This window comes from Electrophorus electricus, chromosome 3, assembly GCF_041902795.1.
Source record: "Electrophorus electricus isolate QZ-2024a chromosome 3, ASM4190279v1, whole genome shotgun sequence".
Lineage (NCBI taxonomy): Eukaryota > Metazoa > Chordata > Actinopteri > Gymnotiformes > Gymnotidae > Electrophorus > Electrophorus electricus.
Window position 1 is genome coordinate 20,731,770 of NC_137499.1, and position 27,721 is coordinate 20,759,490.

Consider the following 27,721-nt stretch of genomic DNA (forward strand, 5'->3'; position numbering starts at 1 on the left):
GTACAAATTTTTTTCTGGACTTTCCCCTTTTTGGCTGCTATTTTATGCGCTTAATACCAACTAATACCTAACTAATACCTACTAATAGTAAACACCACATAACCCACAACAAAGACTACAAATGTAGACTATAAGATGTCATTCTACTTTTTTAGTGTTCACCGATTCACAGAATGAACTGATGGGTACTAAATGATTAGTAATTTTGCATGCCTGTGGGTTTTGGGGACCAACTGAATCCCACATTTGCAGGTTCGTGCAGCAGTCAGCGCTTGCTTTAAGGAGCCTGCTGTTAATTAAAGTTGTTCATGTGTTTGCAACTCCAGCTCACACTGATGGCTCACTGGATTTATGCTGCACTTTGGCCACTCGCCCTGGACTAGCCTGACAGAAGCAAGAACAGGAGGAACCATGGAGGAATGTGTGCGTGTGTACGAAAGACAGCAAGGGAGAATTTTATTTTAAGCAGAGGCCCAATAAATCTTCCATTTTCCAGTGTCCATGATGGGAGAAGGAAAGTAGTGTTAAGCTCAAATCTCTATATAGAGGTCTTCAGTTCTGTTTTAGATTGTGATGGGTCCATATGATAGGCAAAGGATTTTGCTGGTGGCCAGGCATGCAAGAGTGAAATTGGCACTGCTTTTGTGGTCAGTCACAGCGAAAACTAGCCAATCATGGGCACTAGCTTGTGCTCACAATTGCTGACTGGGGTGGTTAGTATGTTCCTCTGAGTATGTTCAGTTGCCCTGTTTTTCAGCATGGGCAGCAATTTGAAAAAATGTGGCACTTGGCATCACCTGTCTAGGAGAAAGCATGTGCTGGCCTGAAGCTTCCGCTGTCTGCCCCTGTCATAGGACAAGGAAGATTAGCTAGCTGATGATTGGGAACTTGCATCATGAGAACTGAAAGAAAATGGGGGACTTTTAAAATTAAAAAAAAAAAAAAGAAAAAAGAAAAAGATTGGAATATCAAATTCTTCCAATCAAAAAAATGTTTATATTTAAAATATTGTAAATATTAAGTGTAATTTTATGAAAGACAAGCACAAAATAAAGAAATAGACGTTTAATTAAAAGCTGCAAAACAACCCCCCCCCCAGCTCTCCCTCATTTCACTCAATAGCTTGTTTTCTTAACACAAATCATGGCCAATAATTTTGTTTAAACCAAAATGCATACAATATGCATGCAAATTACACTTAGCAGTCCCATCTGAAAGCTCTACAAACAGATGACACACAGAATTGCACCTTTGGAGGGCTTAGATGTGTCCATCAAAATTATGAAGTATTTCTCGTACAGTTAAAAGTTATTAAATCATTAAAAAAAAACAAAAAAAAACAAACAAACAAAAAAAAACACGAACAAAAACCCCCCCAAAACAATTACACCCCCTCCCCACAATTCTAACAGTCCTTGAGTTCGTCAATGTTAATGTAGCCCATGGTGTCAAGATGTATAAAATTTCCGAGACACAAGGGAGGAGAGGAAAAAAAGAAGTTAACTGGAAAGGAAGAAAATGTCTCTGGTTTGCTTTTTCACTCTCCTTCCTCCTCTTTGACTTTTTTCTTCTTCTTCTTCTTCTTCTTCTCTGTTGTCTACGAAAGGAAACAAAAACTGATCAAAATAGGAAAACAAACGCATAATAGTTACTTCTCAGCTCACACACCAAACGGTGTCAGCTAGAACGTGCATAAAGCCAAGGGGAGTGCAGTTAACACATGCTTCTGCTTGACTACTCAACCCCAGCCCCATGATTAAATGACATTGGGCGGCTCTCTGAAGAGATGTAAAGTAAAAGCGTCACCTCTTCTGTGGGATTGACTGCTGCCTCTTCCTCCTCGGCCTCAGCCTCTTCCTCGTGTTTCTTTTCTTTCTTTTTCTTCTTCTTCCCTTTCTCTGTTGTCTGTAAACGTAGGGCGTAAAATTCAGTTACACGAGCAGACCTGGAAAAGGGCCGATTATTCTGGTATTTAATAGTCATCGAAGGGCAATAAAAGTCAATTGATCGGGCTCCCAACGTGTCGGACGCATCTGCCGTGAGCAAACTCTCACCTCCTCTGTTGGACTGATGACCGTCTCCTCCTCCTCCTCCTCCTCCTCCTCGGGATCCTGCTCCTGCTTCTTCTTTTTCTTTTTCTTCTTGGGCGCGTCTGTTTCAGTGACCTCAGCTCCTGCTGCGCCAGACCAATATCATGCTCCATGACCATCGTCCTTTAGATCCCCAAAATCACGTTTGAAAGGCAAAGACCATCACAGGCGAGCCGTGCCTCACCTTCCGTCGGGGTTTCCGTCTTTATTTTCTTGGCCTTGATCTCCACAGGCTTGTCTTCCTCCTCCTCCTCCATCTTCCTCTTCCTGGAGACGGTAGGGATCGTCGAGTCTCCTGACGGGTCATATACTTTTATGTCACTAATTAGGAGGGGGAAAAAAATAAGGAAAATTAGTTTTACATTTAAAACCTCTCAAATGCTTTGCATGTAATACAAACCCACAAAAGGGTAGGACAGTATGGAAAATGCTAATATAGAACACAATACACTGCCCCATTACTTTGCTAATTTAATGTGACGAATACAACATGATGCAAAAAAACCAAACAAAAACAAAAACAAACACTCGGTCCAGTTTCATTACAATTGTGTAGCATTTTAAACTACATTTCATCATTATACACTCAGGCTCATTAAGTTTAGCAAGTGAATTTCCTCATTTTTCCATTAAAAACAGGTCTTTAGCTGCTCAATTGTACAGGGCCTCTGTTGCCATAGACTACACTTCAGAATGGTCCACACACTTGCAGTTGGAGTCCAGTTGGGAGTACAAGCAGCAGGCCAGTCTAGCACTTGTGCAGTAATGCATTCGTGACCTTTGGCACATGCTGTTACGTAGAGATACAACAACCCAACAGTGTTAACATATAACTCCTTTGCATTCTACAGCCTTAACTTGCATCTTGTCAATGCAGCGTCAAATAGAGTTGACCCACGTATCCCTAAGCACACACCATTACATTTGCATGTCCATTTTTTAAGTGACGGCTGAGGGTTCTCGGATCACACACAGCTCACATAACGAGTAGCTTTCAGCCTCGAACTGAGATTTGACCAGATTTCTTCAATCTTAAGTACGCAGCGTGCAGAAGAGGGTGAAATGCTCAAAAGTCAAACCATTTGTTTTTGGGGAACATCGTTTTAAAATTGCTGGATTATTTGCAGATTCATCTCTTAGCAAACTGGTGAGCCATGGCTCATCTCTGCTCTTGAAGGCTGATTGTAAGGAGCCTCTGGGAGGCCTAGACACTACACCACCATCGGCTCAGCCACTTAACACAGTCGATTTCGAATCACATTACTACTACAGTGCATCACATCAGTATTAGTTCCAAATTGCTCAGTCACAACTATTTTGGAACATGTTGTGGACATCAATTTAAGAATAAAACATCAATCTTTAAAAATACATTTAGGTAAAACAACATCTTGTCTATAATGTTTTGGTTGAATACAAGTCAAAATAAAATTTAACAAATTAAATGCTCACTGTGCATATTTGCATTTCATTGACTTTTTGGAAGAACTTGCACATCATATGTTTATTCTTACAGTGAGGCCTTCTATTAGGACTTGACAGTGGACAAAGAACACTCACCTCTTGTGTTGATATTTGTCCGTCCGGGCCAGAGCTTTGCCCGACCCGCTGATGCGTCTCATCTGAGATCAGGAGAAAAGGGAGCTTTAGTACAGAAGCACAAACACTCCTGTGAGCCACTACAGAAACAAAACAGCTCTCCTCTTAAATTTCTGATCCCTGCAAACACTCAGATGAGGTAGTGACAAAGAAAGCCACATGGAGTCTTCAGTACTGTGACAGGATGTCATCATCATCACCGTGTGAGCGACAGGAACTTTCACCTGCTCTGCAGAAAGCCAAGACGTGCCACTCACCCCCTTCTCCTCCAGGTGGCGCAGTCGAGCCTCCAGCTTGGCCCTGTTCTCCACCCCCATCTCGGCATTGGTGTCTTCGCCCAGGGCGTCGTAGCGGACTGCCAGGGCTGTCTTGGCTGCCAGCATCCTGGAGATCTTGCCCTTGTTCTTCGCTGTGGTCTGCCCTACCAGGGAGGCGTGGTAGATCAGACCGTACTTGGGCGTGTCCCGTCGCGTTTTCAAGGCCCTGAACAAGGCTTTCTCTGCCCCCAAAATTTGCACTGTGGACGCCGGGTGCTTGGCCAAGTTTAGCAGTGAACCTGATTGAGAACATGATTAAAACAGCAATTCACGAAAAGATGTTCTACAGACTTAAGCTGTTAACTGACTGCAGTACAGATTTAAGAGCTAGTTAGGTATGTACAATTAATGTTTTACGAAGTAGAGACCAACTTAAATATCACTGTTAGGTTTTCTTAACATGATCAATAATGTGCATAATAACTGAACAGGAAAAAAACCGACCAGCATGAGAGATGAGACGGGCACCCACAAGCTCTCCCACCATGACTGTGAGGTTGGGCGCGATGGCCATCATGCGGTTCTTTAGATAGTCATAGAGCTGAGCACGATACTCTGAGATTTCGATCACCTGCAAGGATATGTACTTGAGTGACAGAGATATATACATCCAGTGAAACCAGCATAAAAACCTAGTTCTGCAGAAGTGTGAAATTTCCACTGCATTAAATGTCTTGACTTGTTTAGGTTGTCATGACAAATGGCACACTCTCTTTCACAAACCTGGTCGCACAGGTGCAAGATGTTGCTGATGTCCTCCTCAGACACTTCCGTCCCCATGGAGATCTCCGCAGCCAGTTTGACCTCTGCCTCCACCTCCTCTGGCAGCAGCTCAGAAAGGTCTGTGCTTGCCACATTTGTGCGGTCACCTACACACCACAAACAAAACAAAAGGTGCAGAAACACAGTTTAAGCTCAGACCCCATAGATGGAGCTAACCACTTCTAAAGACACATTAGAGCACTAGTTATAGCAATGGCAGCTCAAACCGCAGAATCCCAACAACAGATTCAGCAGCTAAGCGTGGTGCCATCACGAACTCAGCAGGTTCCTCAAGGCTCATGCAGACTTTGGTCAATGCGCTGTGCCGTTTTCTCCAGCGGACACCCATACCCACCGATCTTGCGGACGCTCTTGCAGTATGCCAAGTTGTCAGTGATGATCTTGCCAAGCTCGGGGAAATGCCAGCCATACCACTCGCGGCAACGCATGATGTAGTTGTTCAGCTCCTTGTCCAGGTCATCCAGGAGAGCTGGAGAAACAGCAAGGGGACACTGACATGGAGCCCAAGTCAATGCTCGGTCATCTCTGCACATTACAACAATGTGTCTTCACAAGCTCAGATGAGGTAGTGACTTAGACACCGTCACAAAGTATTCAGGGTCTTGACACAAGGTCATCATCATCAATGCTTATCAAAAATCACTTTCAACAAGACACAGCTATGAGATCTGATAAATTTACAAGGAAAAGACACTTGCATATGGCTTGAACGATCATGGTGTCCACTTTGTCCGGGCTGAATTTCAGCTTGTAACGGGAGAGGCTAACGGAATGAAACAAGAACATAAAACCATTAAAAGTTAAAATGTGACCAATACTAACCAGAGTACATCAATCACGTTACAAGCCTATCTCAGTGGTAGTGGCGAATGGCAATCAATATTCTCAGAAAAGTCAGTTATGTTAGCAATCACTGACAGCAATTCAGTTTTGTAATTATTTGCACCTGCATCTCTTTTGTGTGCATGTGACATTTTCCCACCTGTGTGCCAGGCCCAGAGACATGGCACTGATTTCTCTTGGAGGGAGCCCGGTGATCAGACCCTCCATCTGGTTCCTTATACCCCTCATGAGCTCAGCTACAGCAGGGCTATGGACACAGCTCAGGTTTAGCTTTTCCTGAAGGGGGCAAGAGAGAGCACTGGTCAATCACAGGCTGGACAGACAGAAAAAAAGTTTTTTCCCTCTACTCAAGCTAAGATTATTCAGCGGAATCACAGAATTAATAAATAGGAAGGGAATTTAAGACTTAAATCACCTCCCTATTTATTAATTCAATTATTCCAATACTGCCTTGATTATAACATGCTATTTAGCTAAATCAACATGCTCTACCACACAATGACGCTACCAGAGCTCACAAAATAGACAATACACAGCTTGACACTGTTCTTTGCCCTGATGCTTGGTTTTATAGACAGAAATGAGAAGACTAGATTGAAGAGGGGATTCATTCACCGGGACTGCAAAAACAAAGCCAAGACGTTTAGCTAAAATGATGACACGTGGCCACCGCCAGCCCAGCTTGGCCACGTGTAGGTGAAGAAGTGCTCCCCACCTGGAGAGCCTGCCACTTACTCTGATGACGCCTCCCAGTTTAGCATCCGTTATGGCCAGCTGCTCGTGGGCTTCCTTCGCCACCACCTTCTTCAGGACCTTTTTCAAACTCTTCCCGAGCTTACCTTCCACCAAAGCAGTGGCCGCTACAGTGACGGCAAAAAGAAGCAGCAGCAAGAATGCGTGTTTTTTTTTTTTTTAAGTCTTTGTTTATAAAGAGTGCAGAGACACACGCTTTAAAATATGACAAATTTGAGCAATATGAACATCGGTCAAACGTAACGTGCTGAACAGCTGTTGTCTCAGTGGTAGTGACGAATTAACTGCTTAGTTGCCTCATACTACAGTCGGACAGACAGATGCATCATTGACAACAGCACATATGGATGATTGTCCCTAGTCCTTAGTGTGTGTGTGTGTGTAATTACCATGGGAAATTGTGTGACGAGACACTTATCTACGTTACCTGCCAGAGCTTCTGTCGTGTCCTGGAATTTTTCAAAGTGCTTGAGTTTCACTCTGAAAATAAAATTAACAATAATGTTGTCATAATTAACCATTAATGCAAATCTGCCTTACTGTAAATGCAGCCCTGTATATACAAAGTAAACAAAGAAAAAGCAAACGTTTTCGTTTACTCCACATACATCATATAAAGCAGCTTAAAGGAAACGTTTAACAAATTTGTCTCGATTAATTTAACTCACATTTTATTGGCTTTTTCCGGCGTTTCAAATTCCTTCCAGAGGCAGTCCACCTGCTGGAGTTTTTGCTCATCGAGGACCTATTCAGCAAATGAATGTTTAAGAGGATTACGCCTAACCTGGACTGACAATTATCTGTTATCTATATGAATATTTTCTCATATAACGTGAGGCAGGTCCCCCAAACGCCGTAAATGTATTGCTGGGCCAAGCAAACGCTAGCCATTATGATGACTAGGTCGCTACTATTGTCATTTACACTTTGCATACTTGCATGGCATGAAAAGGACATACAGCGTTAAAGAGAGCGAAGAAGTGCGAAAACGTCCCTATATAGTTATAGTTAGTCTAAACTACTCGAGCTACACCTCAGCTAGCGTCATTTCGCCAGCTGAGCTAAAATGTTACAACGTGGGCGCTCGGCAGGCCCGCTTGAACACGAATCACCTCGGCTAAGGAGACTTAACCTACATGCTGCGCAAATGTGTCGCTAGCTGATTCAGACCTCTTTATTTTAGGTTATCAAAAATAAACTTTCTTTAGCTTAAACAATGATAACTAACTTACAACCGATTTAGTTGACGCTGCTAGCTAATAGTTAGCTAACGCTAGCTAGCTAACGTTAGTCGTTGAGCAGACCAGCGAGCAAAATAACTTTTTATGTAAATTATTCGTGTTTGATATATATTTAAGCATACTTACCTTGAAAATGGCATAGCCGGCCGCGGTTTCAAACAGCACCAACATATTTAACCGCTTAGCTTCGACCTTCTCAGAAAAAAACGGCCTTCTGCTCCCGGTACGAGAGCGTTCAGCTAAGCATGTGAACTCCTTACCACGCGGAGCGAGCGGCAGGATCCATGCTCATGCGCAGCAGATTCGGTAGGCAGTCTCCTCGTGGGGTCTGCAGGTTCACGCCTTCTGCATGTATATTTGTGCATGTATATGTTCTCTAGACATCTGTATACATATATCTTCTCTATATCTTCTGTATGTATTTTTTGTGCATGTATATCTTCTCTAGATATCTGTATACATATATCGTCTCTATATCTTCTTTATTTGTGTATATGCGTGTCTACTGTATACATCTGTACACATATATCTTCTCTATGTCTTCTGTATGTATTTGTGTGTATGTATATCCTCTCTGTATGTATATTTGATATCTCCGCAGTTACCCCACATCAGTCCAGGAGAACCCCTCAGCTGCACATTTGACTGTACCTCCAACACACATCGCCAACAAAACTCAATACATTGATGAAGGTTTTGATGCATTCAAAACTGGTGTGTTTTAAAAAATCATAGAATACAAAAACACTACATTCCGCAGTGGAGGGTGTCTTCGGGGAGTAGGAAATATTTTTTTACTCGTGGATAACACATGCATAGTATAAATACAGTGTTGTCACATAATAAAATTAGTTACTGTCTCCTGAATAAAGAAATATTTAAGAGTTTAATTCTAAGGGTATAAATGGTGTTATAAACAATCTTCATATATACATGTATTCACGATTGTCATCATATTATTATAATATAAAAACGTTCCAGTTACCGGTACAAATCTTTGACCAAACTGCAAAAAATGTTAAAATAAGAAAGGAAACCTCCAACATTGGCTCCGTATGAGTTTGTTATCAGATATCCCGCCCCTGTTCCAGTGAGGTCAGAGCTGGTGTATGAGAGGCAGAGGGAGAGTGGAGCTAGGAGGACAGCTGTCTGCGTTACAGCCACATTTCATTTACAAATATAGTAATATTCGAACGGAACTGTACGTTGCGGGGTATCATGTCAGACACGGTGAGTTTAAATGTGTTTTTTTGTATTTTGATAGACTGATAGTAACCAAGTTTGATACTAGTAACAGTACTCGTAGTGTTAGCTGTATAAAAATATGAGGGCCCGGCTAAAAGAATTTTAGCTTTCCCACAGTTAGCAGTCATGCTAATTGGCCAAGATGCCCACACGAAGAGATTTGAACTACGTGTCTCATTTGTGGTTGGTTATTTTTAGGTTTGTTCCCATATATATCGTGATGTGTAGCTTTATTATAACTATAAACACTGCGTACGTTTTCGAGTCGTGGTACCTTGCTGGCTACCTGGCTAGGTTAGCGTGGCTTAAGTTAGCATCGAGTCTGCTAGCTTGCTAGCTAACAAGCTTGTATTGGGTCTTCTCTACTGGGCCCACGAAACAAAGTTTACACATGTATTGCGTCGACCAGCTGTAGCTCAAGTGGTTTAATAGTGAATCAGAGATCATCGGGATTTTAGCTTCAGTCAATAAGAGGCGAAAAGTGTTTATGCTTAGTTAGCAAATGTTATCACAGTGACCACGGTTCCCATGCCATCTGCTAACGTTACAGTTAGCACGGCAGTGCATCTGCTAATCTTCACTGGATTCGAAGTCTCTGTTTCTTTATTTTGGTTTTATGGTCAGCCGCTAAATGGCTAATTGCGCCTAATTATTCTCGGGTTTCCTTGAGCAGGAGACGAAGCCCTCCGGTGACGGAGGAGAAAAGAAGGACGGAGAGTATATTAAACTGAAAGTGATCGGTCAGGTAAGTGAAGAGGGAGATTTTATGTTTAACTTAAGTTTGCAGTGTACAACCCTTGGGATGTGCCAACCCTTGGGATTTGTTTGCAGTGTACAACCCTTGGGATGTGCCAACCCTTGGGATTTGTTTGCAGTGTACAACCCTTGGGATGTGCCACGAGGGTTTAGCAAACTGAAAGTCTTAAGTTTCAGTAAAGAAAAAAAGGTCTAAGCACTGTTGTTGCACATGAATGGAATAGAACTAACTAGTATATTCATGTTTTAGCTACCTATTCAAAATTGGGTGATTATTCTGATTGAAGAAAAACAGCACTTCATAGTGTGCCGCAAATAAGTCCCTGCTTGACTGCCTGAATAAATCCAAGAGGTCCCTCTCTCCATTCTGGGTGTTCCTTTTCCAGGACAACAGTGAAATTCACTTTAAAGTGAAGATGACAACGCATTTAAAGAAGCTCAAGGAGTCGTACAGTCAGAGACAGGTGAGATGAAACAAAGCAAACTAGCAGTGTGTCTCCAGTGATCCATAATTCCATGTGCTGCTTTGATTTATGTTTGCACTCTAACAACCAATCTGGTTGCAACTGTAGTTGTCAGACATTGAGATGACCTCCGTTTAGAGGTGTGCGGGTACAAGCCAGGACTGAATGTTAGAGAGACAAGCAAAGGTTTATCATTATCATGTGCTTTTAGGCCAGTATATTTCTGCCTGTTAATACTGAAACACACCCTTGTTCAAATCTGTGCCCCAGTTAAAAAGAAAACTCTTCTGGTGGTGTTGCACACATGGGGCTTGAACATCACAGTTTGCAAGCAGCACAGACTATTATGATTACAAATATTATGAAATCTCTTGCAAAAGTCATGTATCCATATACATAAAAAGCCATATATACAGGTAAGAAGTATTAAAATATTGACTTAAAGCTTCAAACATAGATTCTTACCTTATAGATTGTAATTAGAATTTATAGTAATTAACAGATATTAACATTGCTGGAAGAAAATGTTGCATTTCAGTTAATCATCTTTTATCTGTTTATATTTTCTACAGGGTGTCCCCATGAACTCCCTTAGGTTTCTTTTTGAAGGACAGAGAATCGCAGACAGCCAGACCCCTAAAGAGGTATACCCATCTTTCTCTTCTCCATGCATTTTCAAGGGAAAACGGAACACCCACAGAGCTGGCACAAGAGTTTTTGGTTCGCAGCTTCACACAGGTCTTTTTTTACTCTCTCTAGCTGGGAATGGAGGATGAGGACGTGATTGAGGTGTATCAGGAACAGACCGGTGGCTATTGGAACGACTAGACCTGCGTTGCAACTCCTCTTCTTTTTAAAATCTTAATTTTTTGTATGTATGTATAACATTTATTTCTTCTGTTTCCTTTTGTGCCTCTCGCAGAGGGAAATTGAAAAACCATCTGGATCAAAGTGATATTCTGCCAGGGCTTCTGTGAGCAAGGGAGTTAAAGGCAAAAAAAGAAAGAAAGAATAGGATAAGGAACAAGGGAGAAAAAACCTAGCCCTCCTCCCAAACACCCGCTCTCATATCATTCTCTCTTTCTCTCATTCTTTAGCCCCTCCCTCGTACATTCAGACTCTAGATATGTGCTGTGTTGCAATGGCTGATAATGGAAAGTGTTGCGTCGTGCCCAAAACCCACTGAATAGCTGGCTGTACGCTGCCCATCAGTCCAGATACGGAACTGTGCAGCATGGTTCCCTGTTCATCCCCGTCATTGACACCACACTGCATCAGTGGGGTTCCCTTATGCAGAATGGAGCAAGAGAGCAAGGAGAACCCTCGCCTGGTGTAGTACACTCGATCTGCCATCATCCCAAGGGAACTGAAGTTTGGAATTCCATATTCACAGAGGCTGGCCCCATTCCAATGTGTAGACCCCATTCCCTTCTTTAGACACTTAAGTATTTTATCTTTTGATACGCTCTTAGGACTTTTGGTGGGGTGGGGGTGTATGTTTGGGGGTAACTTGTCTGATGCTAGAACGTGTGATGTATGTTTTCCCTGTATGCATTATTACAACTGTGTTGAGATTTGCACACTGTGAACTGCAGGAGGGAGGAACTTGTGTTGTAATATGAATGATCAGTGATTTCATTTGCATGTGTTTGTCTTGATTTTATTCCGATGGATTTGTCTGTTGCCCCCTTGTTGAAATCCTTGTCTCCAAGTTTAGCTATTCCTCCAATTATGACACGAGAATCAGAGGGCAGTGAGTCTTGTTCTGGCTCACAGTTCTCCAGTCACCAATGTATAAATTATGTAAGAATGATCTCTGATCACCACTCAGGGGCAATGTTTATCAACACGGATAAAAACAATGATTGCACACAATGATGTCACTGCACATGTAGTCTTTTGATAATTATCTTTATGGTTGGTCTTTTTTGTCTCCATTAATTTTTTTTTATTTTAAAAGGGAGGGAATTTGGTCCAGATGGTTTGTGGACATAGAAAGATATTATTTTGCTTTTGTCTTGTTTTTTAAATAAAATGTGTCATAAAATAAGGTTTTTGTTCTTTTTTCACTCGGCCGTATTGCACAATGGGTCTGCTGTTTTTCTTTTGTTTGTTTGTTTAATTTTTTTAGAGTTTAGTTTATTTAGTGCTTGCCAAGTGTTGCCCTTTCACAAATTTCTACGTTTAACCTCTAGCCTTTTACACTGTTTGGCCGCTAGGTGGTGACAACTGACCATAGTCATCACACAATGCAAAATGGCTAAACCTTCCTGTACTTTCATTTGACCTTAGCAGGTAGTTCATCTGCAATCAAAACACTGATCCAAACAAGTTAACTGTGTAGTAATTCGGTAGTATTAGTAGTGTTAGTCCAATATCTACTGCTTTTGACACAGAACAGGAAATTTTGTAATGAGAAGAATTTAGCTGCTAATAGTATGTATTTAACTTCAAATATGTATTCACAAAGGCAACATACGGTGGCAGCAAGCACAGATGTATGTGTTCATGTTCAGAAAGGTATGTATATATAAGTGAATGTGAGTGGGGGGTGGATAACACATGTGAAGTTGGAGTCATGGGAACAAGACTACACCCGTGTACATGAGAGCCAGCCAGGGACCACTGGATTTTCAGTTTCCTCTGTTGAGATTATATTCTTCTGTTAGTTTCATACTCATAGCAAGTTTTCCTTCGAGGTCGAACAGAAAGCCTTCCATGTTTACAGCATACAACATGTTTGTGAAACCTACCACAGAAAGAGACTTTGTAGCATTATGTGTATGGTGCTTGTAAGCACGGTAAGGCACTGCTATAGCTGAAACCCAAAGGGAAGATCGTATTTCTCAGCAGCACACAAGGCCTGAACACTACCAGATGAGGACCCGCTAGGACTGGGGGAAGGGTAAGGGTGTGTGTGTTAGGGAGAAGGGGGATGGGTGTAGAATACCTATGAGCTCATGTTGGTTTCTACATTTTCTTTGTGTATGTGAAATGTGTTCGGCGAGGCAGGTTTCCATAGAAGCAGTATTGAAAGTGTAGTCTTCATCCTTCAGTTAATTTCATCTCAGTGAAAATAAGATACACAGACTAAGAGAAAACGGCAAAACAAAAAGCCACACATGGACAGAAAGTGCAGCTCTGTAGCTAGGTTTTGATATTCTTATGTAACTGTGGAGGCCTACACGTTACTGGGAACCTTAAAGGAAGTATTATATATCAGGCAAGAATGTAACTCAGGGCATTTGCAGCATAGCGTACAATGCGCTTGTTGTAACTCCCTCAACAAGAGAGTGGATATCCGATCCCCATTCATACCACTGGGCCCATCTGCTAGGACAACTCTCTACGTTTGGTAAACACCACTGAAACAATGCTTAACAATAGTGAAGGCGTTGCCTCCATTGGGTATCGATCCAGTTGAGGGAACTATATCTCGTGGGACCGAGACCAAGGAGAAACTTGGGGAAGGGGTTTCAGTTACCTAAGACTGGACCTGTCTGTCTTTCTCAGGAAGAGTAGCACCTGTGTAGAACAAAAGCTTGAGAATACGAACACAAACCCAGGTTCTCAGGCCATGTAAACCACAAAACCATGGGCATGTCACTGCTAGAAGCTTGATTCGGTTCAATAACCGTGAACAGACGTTTACCATGGATTTTATGCTGGTCTGGTTTACGTATAGACCTGGCTCTTGCTCCTAGCTTCAGGGGGTGCACGCATTTCTGCTCTGGACAACTAGATGTGGTTTTCGACTGAACTGGCTTTAAAAAACACATCTGTACCACACGGGTCCCGTCTTTTCCCACAGCCTTATATTGTTTACACTAGACTACACTGACTAACAAGCTGAGATTGTAAAACAAAACGAACATTGGCTTATTATTGAAAAACCTTGGCAACGTCCTAATAGCAGACCTGTAATATGAACTCGTTGCTCAAAATCCATACACAGGAATGAGCGCCGCTTGTTAACAAAGAGCACATAAAGCATATGCTATATGTTTTATGCTGCAGCTTAGATTTTCTATGGTATTCACTAATGGATAGTATTGACACAAAGCTCACACCACCTCTGACCATGTTCCCTACATGTGGTGGTTCCACTACAGGCAAGGGAGTCTAAACCCCCCCCCCATCGAAAACCTTTCAGTCAGCAGATACAGTAACCTCTACAGCTCCTGAAGCCGCCAAACATGCACCACACAAAAGGGTAAAGATTCACCCCAAACCGAAGGATGGGCTGCTATTGGGTTTCGTCAGGAGAGGAAGGTTCAGGATCTCACGCCTCATTGCACCAGAGGACTTCCGGTCCTCTCAGAGGCAAGGTGGCAAACCTCACACCACCCTTGATTATCTCCTGTTTTTGTTGGCTATTGTTTAACATGCTTACCTCTCCCTCTTTCTTAAGAGATGTTTACTCTCCCTCTACCCTTAATCCTCAGTCCTGCTGCACATACTAATGCCAGTGAATAATGACTGACTGAATAATGAGACTGCCACTAAATTGAGTTCTTACTTGAAAGCTACAAGTCTTTTTTTATTACCAATGCATATTCATTACCAATGATCTTTTTTTTAAATAATTCAAATATGTTTCAGGTAATAGACTGATCTTAAAAAGTATTTCTGTGAGGGAATTTAAGAACAATTTGGATTAACATAAATACTTAATTTTTCCTGTCTATAACAACTATTATACCCCCTACAATCTACTGATTGTAGTGTTTATAGAGTCGACAGTAACAAAATAAGTAAACCAATGCAAAAACCCCAAAACAAGAGAATATATTCTAGTCAGTGAGTAATTTCAAAGTCAAATTAACTGTTGGTTAGAAAAATACCAAATAAATAAATAGCGCATTCTAAAAATCTATTTTTATTGAGTGAAACTGCTGAATTCAGAGTACTGTATTAAAAATGAGGTTACTTTTAATAAATACATGTCGTCTTAAAGGGTAGCATAGCATTTAACAAAATGAAATCTGGTAACAGTTTTCCTCCTTTGACTGTACAAACTATGTACTTTAATTAATCTTTATTCCCACCCATCACAAACGCCTGGCCTGGGTCAGTTTGAATTTACTTTGCACAAAAAAAGTAAAAATTGTATAAAGGTTTTACATTTAGACCAACCAAACTGAATCTAGTTCTAAAGAACATCAGAACACTTAGCAACAGAGATATACAAACTCATGTGCTGTCTGAGCCACAAACTCTTTAAAAGGAGACAAATTATCGGCTACAGTGGACTGGGCAACATTACAAGACAAAAGATTATAATAAAAATATTTTTGGCCATTGTAGTGATTAAAAAAAAGGTTTACCATTTTCCTGTCCTCAAAAATATCAATAAAATTCTCTCCATTGACATTCAATAAATGAATAATCCACTTAGTGTTCATACCAAAGGCACTGTTTCACTTTTCAATGAAGAATATGACACTTCTTTTTAAAACATCTTTTGAACAATTAAAAAAAGTCTTGGTCATGCAAAGGAGTTCTCTGAAAAATGTACATAAAGTCAGGGTCAAAGTTCAAGTATTTAAGTATCACAAGGGAGGCTTTTTGGTACAGACTGGTTTCCGGAGCGAGACCATCCTGTGGGTGTCCACCGGGCAACGTCCTTCACGACAGACATATGAATATTTAATTCACCCTGTAGGTCATGACCTGTAGTTCCACCCATTAATCCCACGAACCCTCCATCCCAGGGAGCCCGTCACACGGTTGTCTCGCCTTGGGCGTTCCCCAGACGCTTGTAGAACCGGCGCCACGACTGCAGCGTCTTCCCCGACCAGATCCAGAAGCCGGATGTGATGCCCACGATCATGGTCATGAGGTACTTGATCATGAAAACGGTGAAGTCGGGTGAGACGGGTGCGAAGTCCGGGGCCGGGCAGGGCACAGCGAAGCGCTTGCACGTCTGCATATGCCAGGTACGCTCCCACTGGGCGCGGAACGCCTGCTCGTAGAAGTAGCAGGCGATGACGACAGTGGCAGGCACGGTGTAGAGCACGGAGAAGACGCCGATGCGCACCATCAGGCGCTCCAGCTTCTCCGTCTTGGTGCCGTCGTGTTTCATGATGGTGCGGATGCGGAAGAGCGAGACGAAGCCGGCCAGCAGGAAGCTCGTGCCAATGAAGAGGTAGACGAAGAGGGGCGCCAGCACGAAGCCACGCAGCGCGTCCACGTCGTAGACGCCCACGAAGCACACACCCGTCAACAGGTCACCGTCCACCTGGCCCAGCGCCAAGATGGTGATGGTCTTCACGGCGGGCACGGCCCACGCCGCCAGGTGGAAGTACTGAGAGTTGGCCTCAATGGCCTCGTGGCCCCACTTCATGCCAGCCGAGAGGAACCAGGTGAGGGAGAGGATCACCCACCAGATGGAGCTGGCCATGCCAAAGAAGTACAGGATCATGAAGAGTATCGTGCAGCCTTCCTTCTTGGTGCCCTGAGCCACCGTGCGGTAGGCGTCCTCCCGGAACTTGTCGATGCACACGGCCCGGTCTTCCAGAAGGAAGCCTGTGACGTAAGCCACGGCCACCATGAAGTAGCAGCCAGAGAGGAAAATGATGGGCCTCTCAGGATAGCGGAAGCGGCGCATGTCGACGAGGTAGGTGAGCACGGTGAAAAGGGTACTCGTACAACACAGAACGGACCAAATTCCGACCCAGAGGCGTCCAAATTTCACCTCCTCTTCTCGGAAGTACATGAGGCCGTGAGGCTGAACATGCTCACACGGAGCCCCGCAGTCCTTAGCGCCTAGGAACTTATAATTGAGATAGGATGGCACAGTAAGCTGAAGAGGGCAGGAGAAAGGCTGGCCCTGCCGGTCCACGCTCAGGCGAGGTGTGAAGTGGTCGTGCACGTACGGTGTGGGGTCCGACGTCGGGTGGCCGGTGTCAGACGTGTTCTGGCCGACGCATATCTCCCCGGCCCCGTGCACGGGAAAGTTCTCGCAGCGGAGCCGCTCTGGCCACTGGAAACCGAACTTGTTCATTAGCGCCTCGCAACCCTGACGCGCTCGTTCGCACAGCGAGCGACACGGGGGGATGGCCTGCTCGAGGACCGTGCACACCGGCGCGTACATGGAGCAGAGGAAAAATTTCAAATCCGGAGAGCACTGCACCTTGACCAGCGGATAGAACTGATGCACCTCCAAGCCCGCGTCCTCTTGGTTTGTATGCCCCAAGAGATTTGGCATGATTGTCTGGTTGTACTGAATGTCCGTACAGAGAGGGATAGAGATGGGTTGACAGAAGCCGTGCTCTGGAACGGAGATGCCCTTCTCCCCGTGATACTGGCCGACACATGACCCCAGCAGCAGGAAAGACACCATCACGCAGACCGCCATCATCGGGACCCTATAAGGCACACGGAGCAACAGCCTTCGATGAAACGACAAAGATACAAGCTAAAAGGCTCAGATATTCCAGATACAGCCTTTAAACCGAAAACAGGTTGCAGTACCACTTCACTGTCCGAATAAAAATACGACTAAATTGCAGTTAGGGAAAGTCTGACGAAGTTTTATAGTCCCACTTTACTCCATTATGTTAGCCAACCTATATTTGGACCGCCTCTTGTCTATAATCACTAGCCAGCCTGTTTGTGCATATTACAGATCAGTGGCCGTTTCGCGTTATAAGACCAAGTTAAAAGAACACTTACAGAAAAAAATAAAGTATCCGTAGATAAGTCGGTTTGGAAACTTTGGAAAGTAAACTTTTGTCTTTGTCGATCCCAGTCGCAACTCGCCGATCCCTCGTGTAACCTTATTCACAGACTAATGTCCAGTTCACTGATTTTTTTTTTCTGGTCAGGTATTCCTGGCCAAATTCCGCACTTCCTTCACGTTTCTCATCGTAGGCGTCGGAGAATGCTCGATTCCTCCAACCTTCCAACAACTGCGTTCCTAACAACAACCGCGTTTGCAACTTTCTTTCCAAACTGGTTTTGTCGCGTAAGCTGCCGATACACTCGCTCCACATTGCCCTCGCACTAATGAGACGGTTTCCAGACGCCCCCGTCATTCACTTACTTACTTACTTACTTACTCTCTCTCTCTCTCTCTCTCTCTTACTCTCTCTCTCTCTTACTCTCTCTCTCTCTTACTCTCTCTCTCTCTCCCCCTCCCTCCCCACGGGGCGGCTTGAAACCCTCACGACGTAACCAATAGTAAGATTTGTTTTTCTTAGCGCGCGGTTGCTTATTGGGCGCGTGGAAGCACATCAAAATGGGTGTGACTGCTGGAAACCTCCATCTGCACAAAAGTACGCTCAGACACTAGCAACTTTTTCGACTTTTTAACTTTTTAAACGTTTTTCACCACGTCGTAACTCTCTCTGGTATTTAGTAACTTGTTACAGATTGAATAAGAAATGTGAAACATGGTCGTGCAAATTACTTGTCAGTGTTAAATACTTATTTGTCAGCGGTTACATTTTTCTGTGTCAGCCGAGTAATCAGTGGAACGTTAAGTAATTATCTTTGAACCTAGCTGTGGTTTTTGAACATAGTCCACAAATTCATCTGTTGACAAAAGTCGGTTGCAGAGACTTATCAAAGTGACAAAATAAATTAATACGATACAGGAAGAAGTGATAGTGCTGTCAGACACTGTGCGCGCGTGCGACCGAATGTGTGTGTGTGTGTGTGTGTGTGTGTGTGTGTGTGCGCGCGCGCGTGTGCATGGATGTCTTGGATGTCTTTATGAACCTCAAAGTTTACTCAACCATTTTCTCAAGAACGAACACACACATTCGGTCGCACGCAACAGTAGCCAAGAACGGTCAGCCGGTCACGGAAAACAAAGATGACCTGAGGACTAATAGCGCGGTTTACTTTTATTACTCCCGAGTATCTCAAATTAGCGTAACAAGCGCAGTAAAAGTAATTAAGAGCAGTGACTCTGTTCCAGAAGCTTGTAACCCACAGATGACAGTATGGAAGGCTTCTAAAGCTTTTAATACATGCCTTTGTAAACCGGTGTTATTCTTATGTGAGTAAAGCATACACTACATCAGAATATAAACTTTCGCAGTGCTTTTGTAGGTCTCCAGCAGTAGTGATTTACACACAAAAATATTTCCCAAAATTTACCACAAAAATGGAATGGCATTGCAGCATTCCTATGTGGACAAGGAGCATGATTTAAATTCCAGTCAGTTATGTCCTTCTAGATTACCAGTTAACTAAAAGGACATGAAAAGGTGGGATTTACTCCTGGCAGTCAGACCTTGTCTGTGGTTCCAACACAATTACCCAAATGGAGAAATTACAGTATGTGGCCTACAGGCATTTTTAAAATGACAACTAACTCTCACACTGGTTCTGTTTGTGTAGCTTTTCTCACTGTGGCATGTGTCCAGTGACCTGTGTCTTTTGGGTCCATCTCAGTGAATAGGCGTGTTAGGGGCGATTTCCATGATTTTCACAGTGCCCTTGCTACTCCCTACTCCTGTATGGGTATGCTAGAGGGCAGGTCCCACAGTGCGCAGCATCACAGGGTTTCAGCAGTTCCTGCTGGGGCCTGGCTCAGCACAGAGGGGTGGAATCGAAAGCAAAAAGCAAATCCTTTCAAAGACAACAGAGCATGCAAGAGCAAAAGGCATGCAAAGTGTGCAAGTGTGTATGTGTGTGTGTGTGTAACAGAAATTCACATTATTAAAAAAGAACCTGTTTAGAATGCAAAATCTTATTTTAGCAAATTTTGAAACATTTCCAGTGGGTAAAAAATGTTAATAAGTGATTGCAATAATGCATTTGAGAGACATCTCTCACTCTTTCTCTCACTCTCTCATTCTAACACACACACACACACACACACACACACACACACAGACTGACAACAATGTGTTATTCTTCACACTGCTCCGTAGTTCTTTCAGTGCCAAACCACCATTTGCTCTTCCTGTGCGATAGGCCATATGTGCTGGGAACGAGAGGTGCTCAGATTAATATGTTACATATCACAGTAGTGAAAGGTGAATGGTTTATTCTCTTGTTAGCCTAAACGTCTTCAAACATGTGGACATTGTGAGAAAGATAACAACACGGTGGTAGACTGTAAATCTAAGTTGTACATATGATGGTGTTGGCCATATGGAATCTTCTGGATAAACATAATGATCACTGGAGATTTGTAAGGCCCAATCAAGGTCAAAGCTATTAACACTAGGAACATGCCAACGAAAGTTTCATTGAAGCTTGTTTTCGTGAGATGTCAAAGGACGTTTAAACTGTAATTAACTACCCTTTTGCCCTCTAACCCTGACCATAACTTTAAACCAAACCATTTATTTCATGTCTGAAAGTTTATAAAAGCACAGAGAATATTCTCACTCCACCCCACTGACCCCCACCCCCCACCCCCTTCACTGTCTGGAAGTTACTGAAAGGTCTGCTTAAGTGTTTATTAACCACTTAGTCCTAATATGAACAAATTCTTAACCATGTGCTGCTGGCCAACAATGCATTTTCTCTTTTGCCACAGATCCTTGCTGGCCCATCCAGCCCAGAGCTGTCTGACTCACATACCTGCTGAAAATCACCATTAAGTATAAGAGAGTCCTGTTTCAACGGTGCATGCGGGACTGTTAATTCTATATCTGCTTTCTGTTTTCTGCCACCATTTGAAACTGTTGCAGGTCTGCTTTAAAACAACAAAAGAAGAAAGAAGAAAAGCTCGTGACACACTCACTCATTCCGAATGGGTGATGAATCACTGTGAGTGGCCCCGATCAGCCTGGGTAATCCCTCTGCTTCACTTTCTCTTCTCCCAGGGCTGGAGCTGAAACACTGGGGAGTAAACAGACCAAGCTGAAGTGTCGAGCACAGCCACGGGGCCAACTCCATTTTAGGCAAAGCACTGCCAGCCAGCTCTGGCTGCGTATGGTATTGGTGACAGGTCTGTCCTCTTTTATCTTGGCCTCAGTGTATCTCATTTGCCCTCTGTATCTCTCTCTCTCTCTCTCTCTATTATGGTAGTACAAATATTTTTAATTCAGATATTACTTTCCCCTTGAGGGATTTTGTGAAATACGATATTTTAATAATAAGTTAACACCCCAGAAAAGTGCACTGATATTGGGGGGATTGCAAACATCTGCCAAATGATCAAATACCAAGTTAGGTTTGGTACCAGTGCTGTGTTTCGAGAGGTACCTAAGATTTGTAATAATCAGTATATCAGTACTGAAAATACCAGAACACATTTTTCGCAGTAAAATAAATGCTCCTGTTGGTATAGTTTCTCTTTCTCGCTCTCCCTCTCTTTCTCTCTCTAACTGACTCTGTCCTTTTCTTGTTTCTGTCAAACACAAACACAACCATACACTGTTTTGCCCTCCATACAGTACTTGATTTAACATACACAACTTGTCAGTGGCTCACTGTTTATCATGATGGACTGGTGCGGGAAAACTGTGCTAAACGTTGCCCAGGGAGGCACCAGGTGAGGTGGGTGCAGGGACACAGGAAAGTGAGAGGCTCCAGATGGCCTAAATCTGTCCACAGTTTACTCGGCCCCTAGCATATACACTAAAGGCAGAGAGTACATATACAGTATTAAGTGGTTTGTGAGTTACAAAGTTTGGCTTCATTTAAGATACATATATCAGTTTAAATTGAAGAGTACTGCGACATGGATTAAATATGAACTACCAGACTAAGATTTGAAATGGCCCAAATGTAGGGTCTCCAACCAACTACCTTACCTTTAAGCAGAAGGTATAATGTATAGAGAGCAGAAGACATTCTAGGGGCAATTTGTTTGCATGCGTGTGGGCATGTATATATTTGTGGTCATGTGCATGACTACGGACGCTATGGTTATGTGTTAACATTGGTCCCGCCTACTGAACATCCAGTATTTACCCTGGTGCCTTGGCTGACGTGTTGGCATAGCAACCACCACCTAATTCTCTGAGGGCTCATTGGACACTTGTGAACTTTGTCTCCCTCCTTCTATTTACATCGCTGTTTCTCACTCTCCATCCTCCTGTAGTTTTATTCACTTTTACCCCCCTTCTCTCTTATTCTTTCCTTCCATCATTTTCTCATTCCATCTCCGAGAAAGTGGAGCTGATGAAACCCAGACGACCTCCTTATCCGCGTGCATTTTATCCGGCTCCCATCAGCTGTTCTCTCCGTCTCTGCATCCTCGCATCCGCCCTCCCACTCATCCGTTACTCCACGCACTCCTCCTTCTACATTCCTCTCCTCTTTTACCATCCTCCACGATGAAGACCCCAGAGGTGGGAATGTGGCTTCACAGCGCAACTCTGTGAATCACAACAACATTATTCTTCAATGTGTTATCTTATTTCTAAAGTCAGAGTTTTAGAGCTTTTTTTTTTTTTCTATGTCGGGAAGAGAAATCGTAGGCTGCGATTGGCTGAAATATGCATTAAATCTCTACCATCCCAGACGCACGCTAAATCTGGAGCTAATTTTGTCCATTTACTGTACTAAATGAAACATCAGTATGGTTTGCATTAGGTGTAGCAGTGCAGTTTAACTGGGACTATACTGATGCATTACTGTGTAATTAGCAGGAAGCGTGGCCCTGCAGTGCAGTGACCCAAATCACTGCCATATGAACCTCATCATCTCACCAGTGAGCGAGGGATCGACACAAACTGCCCTGGACTAAATATAGGGCCAGACTCGTCTAAACCAAATTTAGCTTAGGCTGTGCTCACTCACTGGTTCCCCGATGCTGTGTCCTGCTTTATCAAAATAGTGATGGGCAGTGAGGTTAAAAACACAGCCGGTGAGGCAGTGCGGCACAGTGGACCTGTGTGGGAGTGCCTGCCACGCCCCTAAATGTGCTGTCAATCATACTGTTAAAGGCACTTTTAGGCCTAATCAAAAGACAATTAATAATCTAATAAAGGGGAGGGGGGATAAATGACTTCAGGTTATACTGCTGCTTTTATGTTAACGTCTAACAATTAAACAATCAATTAAACAATCAAGGACTAAACGCAGGAATAGTCATTGTTATTATTATTCTAAGCACTGATTTTTCACATTTCCTTTTGAGACATTACCCTATATTTCCAAACACACTTATGCGGTAATTGTCGCACTCTTACACACTCACACTCAAAGCTCTCTGACATTAAGTGTGCACATCTTCTTTATGTGCGTGCGGACAGAATGGGACAAGGCTGATACCAATCAGCAGGGACTCCCTCTCGACAAAACCGGAGATGACAGGAGGTGTAAATGAGTCCTGGAAAGACAAAGGAGGCATCCCAAATCTCATTATTTCAGAGGGAAATGGAACTCCTCCCTAGGCCCCTAACCGTGCCGCTCTCTTTCTCCCTCACCCTCTAAATCACACTGTCATTTGCATGCTAAGTACGGGTAGATATTCTGTTGGTAATGCCCACAGGCAAGAGATAAGCAGACTGAATTAACAGTCCCTGGGGGGTGCAGGGGATGAGGGAGCGGTGAGGCGGGTGAGGGTTACAGATTCCGTCTCAGGGGCCTGGAGAGAGAGAGGGAGAGGGAGAGAATCAGAGTGCAGAACAAAGCCACATCTCAAAGGCTTTTTAAAGTAGATATAGTGCAATGTTTTTCTCAGTAGAGCCATTCAGAAGGGCAGGACAGGCTACCGGAGGAGACAGCCTTCAGATATCTGGGTCTTTTCTCACATTCTTCCTCCACAATTATTGATATGAAAGCACCGACCCCACCTGGTTTTAACCCTTTACCCATGATGCTGTGGAACGTTCCTGGGAAACAAATCTAAATCTAACCCCAGGCCTGTGAGGCCTACGTGGCTTGAGGTCGTGTGTGGCACCAGCTGTCTCTTGCATCTGTCTGAAGGGCTGTGAATAAACAGAGCTAGATAAACAGTGCAGGGCTGAGACAGACCACACACCGTGCCGACACACACAAGGACGTGCCAATACTTTTTTTTTCCCCACCGGGCAAATGCTACCGAAGGCTCTGGGTGTGATCCAGCGAGATTTCGGGCCACGTGTTCAGTCCGTCTCTCCAGGTAGCAGTCAAGGAGTCTGGGGTGGGGGGTGCGGCTCAGCAAGAAGAAGAAGAACAAGACGGACGTTGGGCCGAAATGGGTGGATCGCCGCTCAAATCCGACGAGAAGCTTCCAGCGCGATTGGTTACGTAAACGGAGCTGTTTCCGGCGCTCCGGCAGAGCTGGTGACAGACAGACGGAATGCCCTGTCTACCTTGTCACTCATCCGGATGCTCTCCCCATGCGAGGAGGCTTAGATCAGTTTCGCCTCTTGGGATCGGTAATGCAGATATTCCGTCTAGCATGACGGCAGGGAGAGGAATGCATGCACATACATGATCCAGATCCAAGACGTTGTCTGCAGTTTTGTAACTGTGGGGCATTATTTCACTAGGCTGCATCAACATAACATCACTTGTATTAACTAGATCCATAGCACAGGCCTTGAGAATGCTCTGTGTGTGTGTGTGTGTGTGTGTGTGTGTGTGTGTGTGTGTGTGTGTGTGTGTGTGTGTGTGTGTGCGCGCGCATTGTTGAGGCCTCTTCTTCCTAGCAAAGCAGAGCAAAATATATAAGCTTTAAACCTGAAACTACATCTCCTGTTTCTACAGCCTTGTTCTTTCATTCTAAAATAATAAAGCTGAGGTGAGCTGAAATCTTGCTAGTGCAGGTTACAAGTCCACATGAGAATGATTTAAGTCCTGCAGAACAAACATGGGAGCATTATGGGTGAGTGTGCACCGTGTGTTTTTAATTTAACGGCCTTGGATGGCTCCATCAGAACTCCCCATCTCCCTCCTCCTGAGGGACCCCTTTGCATACTGCCCTTGGAGATATGCTGAGATCAGCTCGAGAAACTTGCTGTGAGCATGTACATGCGCCTGATGTGTGGGTAAACGGATGCACCCTGCACCGCCCCCTTTCGGCTGGTACAGTAGTGGTAGGAGAAGGATTTCTCTGTGAGTAAATTCGAATTCAAATACGTGTGTGAAAACCGAGCTGATGCCAGTAGGAACAGGGTAGGAAGCAGTTGGGAGTGTGTGTGTGCGCACGTGAGTATATGTTAAATCCCTGCAGGTCTGCATGAAATCCTACCCCCCTGGGAGTGTGCAGTTACTTGTACAACCCCATTTCCTGACTTCTTAATGTAACCACAAATCTTTTTTACATTAAAGTTACTTTATAATCATACATCTCCCTCAATCATGTCCTGCCTCTTGAAAGAAAACAAGGAAACGCAGATGATCTAGTGGAGATATTTATTTCGAACCCGATGAACAACAGATTTTCCAACACACAGACACACCAGCTGTGATCTGAGCTCACGTGTTACACACCTGGACGGATATGAAATCACCTGATGATTCAGGTCTCCTGTGTATGTAGATGGAGCAATGGCTTCTTCCTCTTATCAATTGCTGGGCCATTTAGCCTTAGAAATCCCAGCTTGCCCTGACTGGGCCGCGACCTTACGCTTCTCCTCCTGCACTTGAATTCGCTCGCACCAGTATCAACAAACAGTCGTCCGTCGCTGATCAAACAGACTCTTCTCCCTCCACCGTGAGGATTTCAAAGCCTGCTTTGACTGCAAGTCTTTCAGAGGCGATACCCATATGAGGAAAAGATCCTGTTTTATTGCAACTACTATACACTTCAACAGAGTTGGTCTGTACATAAATATTTGTAAAAAAAACCCAAAAAACTTTAGATCACTGCTGTACCGAATCAGTGTGGCACCACTTGCACTTTTCAGAACAGTGCTAAACACTGGAAATAGTACCCATTTGATGAGATGTTCACAAGATGTGAGGTGATTTTAAAACATACAAAATTAACAAAAAAGAATAATTTTGTCAAACATCCAAAAACAATTTGAGAGAACACTGAATATTGTTCTCTTTCTTCCTCTTGTTCTTGCTCCCCCTCTCTGGGAGTATCTGGGATTGACTCCAGCACTTGTTCACATATGGCCATAACATTTGCTGTAACATTCCCCACATTGGCCTGCACATATGAAAGCACTCACACTCTCTCTCTCTCTCTCTTTCTCTCTCATCACATTCACTGAATTATCGGAGGAATATTTTGATGACATCATACTGTATAGTTTCATAGTTTCATACTGTATCAAAAGTGCAGTTTATGTGAAGTCATCTGTGGATTTCAGCAGCACAGCCTGCAGTAACGCTGCTTGGACCACACCACACTCTCCACACTGTCCCTCCGAATGCAGCTGAAAACAATGTCATATACAATAGGGTGTGGTTTGGAAAGTCGTCGAAAGACGCATACTCTTAAAATAATAACAGTCACAGCTGTTCCTGGTAACCTGGGGTCTATGACAAACAGAACACACGACTCAACAGACAGCCATGCTGTGTAAAGGTTTTTCCCGTGTGGGTAATATAGGCCAATGGAGGCGTATCACCAGCACTTGCCCAGAGGAACGAGAGAGGATTTAATTCGTCTGCTGGGATTGAAGATATCCCTTGCTTCCGTCTCTAACCTCACACCAGGCACCTTAAAGACCGATACAGCTGAGAGAGAGAGAGAGAGAGAGAGAGAGATAAAGCAAAAACAACAATCACATAAAGGAACATAATGATAATCTAGTCTCCTCCTCGGTGAAAGGCCATATGGCGTAAAGTGAGAACTCCTTTTCTTTGATTTTCTCTGATTGGGGGTGGGGGGTGGGGGGTCACTCACTGTCTCGCAGCTGCATGATAGGGGGTGGGAGAGTGCTGAAGTACGGATGCTGCATTGCATCCTGGGCCACAATCCTTTCTTTGGGGATCATCATTAACATCTGCTGGGCCAGGTCTTCCGTCTTATAGGGTAGCTGTGCGAATCTGAGCCGAGGCGCACACACAGGCAAAGGTGTGGGTCAGGCCTTCATATGAGGGAAACTGCAGTGAAGAGGGGGCTCGGCTGCACAAAGACCCCTCTGTTCCTTCCTGGAACAAACACAGATGTGCACACATGCACATGCACGCACATGCACACACGTGCGCACACGTTCACACGCGAGGGAGCCTGCACGCAGACACGCACCAGCATGCATTCACGCACATGCACACGCACATGCAGCGATGCACACTCATGTGCATTACCTTTTCCAGACATCTCGGAACTGCTGGGCTTTGCACGGCAGGAACCATTCTGTAGCAACACACGAGAAAAGCCCTCTGAGTCCGTGGGAAGCTGAAAACCACGGGCGTCGGCTGCCAAAGCGAGCATGCCCACCACTCTCCTCCTGAACCAGATAGGACCTCACGCGCCCTCTAACCCATGTGCTCAGCAGTTTCACAGACGCATGCTCTGCCCTTCTCTTTCCTCAGGGCAGGTGGCCACCTGGTGGCTCTCCCTCTCTCCCTCTCTCCTTCTCCCTTCTATCCCTCTCTCCCTCTCTCCTTCTCCCTTCTATCCCTCTCTCCTTCTCCCTTCTATCCCTCTCTCCTTCTCCCTTCTATCCCTCTCTCCCTCTCTCCTTCTCCCTTCTATCCCTCTCTCCCTCTCTCCTTCTCCCTTCTATCCCTCTCTCCTTCTCCCTTCTATCCCTCTCTCCTTCTCCCTTCTATCCCTCTCTCCCTCTCCTTCTCCCTTCTATCCCTCTCTCCTTCTCCCTTCTATC

At 44.0% G+C, this 27,721-nt stretch overlaps 4 protein-coding genes and 2 non-coding genes across 11 annotated transcripts in view; 1 reads left to right on the top strand and 5 right to left on the bottom strand.

Annotated features, from left to right (window-relative positions):
• Positions 1 to 1,069: 1,069 nt before the first annotated feature.
• Positions 1,070 to 7,899, bottom strand: nop58 (NOP58 ribonucleoprotein homolog (yeast)). 2 transcript variants are annotated; one of them, XM_027020767.3, is made up of 15 exons: positions 7,753 to 7,899; positions 7,054 to 7,130; positions 6,813 to 6,865; positions 6,368 to 6,492; positions 5,772 to 5,908; positions 5,488 to 5,552; positions 5,124 to 5,258; positions 4,730 to 4,875; positions 4,451 to 4,577; positions 3,947 to 4,245; positions 3,651 to 3,712; positions 2,275 to 2,411; positions 2,055 to 2,173; positions 1,807 to 1,905; positions 1,070 to 1,597 (listed from the first exon to the last, which is right to left on the bottom strand). In XM_027020767.3, exons 1-15 carry the CDS (start codon positions 7,795 to 7,797, stop codon positions 1,538 to 1,540), a joined length of 1,686 nt encoding a protein of 561 aa, XP_026876568.2. In that variant the 5' UTR covers positions 7,798 to 7,899; the 3' UTR covers positions 1,070 to 1,537. The 2 variants fall into 2 exon arrangements, with proteins under 2 accessions (XP_026876568.2, XP_026876567.2); XM_027020766.3 differs by having other exon boundaries at positions 2,055 to 2,176.
• Positions 5,339 to 5,423, bottom strand: LOC113584105 (small nucleolar RNA SNORD11B). Its single transcript, XR_003411378.2, has one exon. It is a non-coding gene; the product is annotated as a small nucleolar RNA SNORD11B (small nucleolar RNA).
• LOC113584104 (small nucleolar RNA SNORD70) lies at positions 6,637 to 6,727 on the bottom strand. Its single transcript, XR_003411377.1, has one exon. It is a non-coding gene; the product is annotated as a small nucleolar RNA SNORD70 (small nucleolar RNA).
• Positions 7,900 to 8,718: 819 nt separating the features above from the next.
• On the top strand, positions 8,719 to 12,141 carry sumo1 (small ubiquitin like modifier 1). Its single transcript, XM_027020829.3, has 5 exons — positions 8,719 to 8,856; positions 9,545 to 9,616; positions 10,014 to 10,091; positions 10,664 to 10,735; positions 10,851 to 12,141. The coding sequence occupies exons 1-5, from the start codon at positions 8,845 to 8,847 to the stop codon at positions 10,917 to 10,919; spliced, it is 303 nt and encodes a 100-aa protein (XP_026876630.1). The 5' UTR covers positions 8,719 to 8,844; the 3' UTR covers positions 10,920 to 12,141.
• Positions 12,142 to 14,947: 2,806 nt separating this feature from the next.
• On the bottom strand, positions 14,948 to 20,990 carry fzd7b (frizzled class receptor 7b). Of its 2 annotated transcripts, none has more exons than XM_027020814.3 (2): positions 20,800 to 20,990; positions 14,948 to 17,461 (listed from the first exon to the last, which is right to left on the bottom strand). In XM_027020814.3, exons 1-2 carry the CDS (start codon positions 20,952 to 20,954, stop codon positions 15,814 to 15,816), a joined length of 1,803 nt encoding a protein of 600 aa, XP_026876615.2. In that variant the 5' UTR covers positions 20,955 to 20,990; the 3' UTR covers positions 14,948 to 15,813. The 2 variants fall into 2 exon arrangements, with proteins under 2 accessions (XP_026876615.2, XP_026876616.2); XM_027020815.3 differs by lacking the exon at positions 20,800 to 20,990 and adding an exon at positions 17,769 to 18,135.
• Positions 20,991 to 25,335: 4,345 nt separating this feature from the next.
• cdk15 (cyclin-dependent kinase 15) overlaps positions 25,336 to 27,721 on the bottom strand; it is an 18,725-nt gene continuing 16,339 nt past the window's right edge. For all 4 annotated transcript variants that reach the window (XM_081710528.1, XM_027020765.3, XM_081710525.1 and 1 more), the window contains 3 exons: positions 27,201 to 27,249; positions 26,797 to 26,939; positions 25,336 to 26,627 (listed from right to left, as the gene is read on the bottom strand). In XM_081710528.1, coding sequence (XP_081566654.1) covers positions 26,515 to 26,627; positions 26,797 to 26,939; positions 27,201 to 27,249 — 305 coding nt within the window. In that variant the 3' untranslated portion in view covers positions 25,336 to 26,514. The remainder of the gene's footprint in view (positions 26,628 to 26,796; positions 26,940 to 27,200; positions 27,250 to 27,721) is intronic.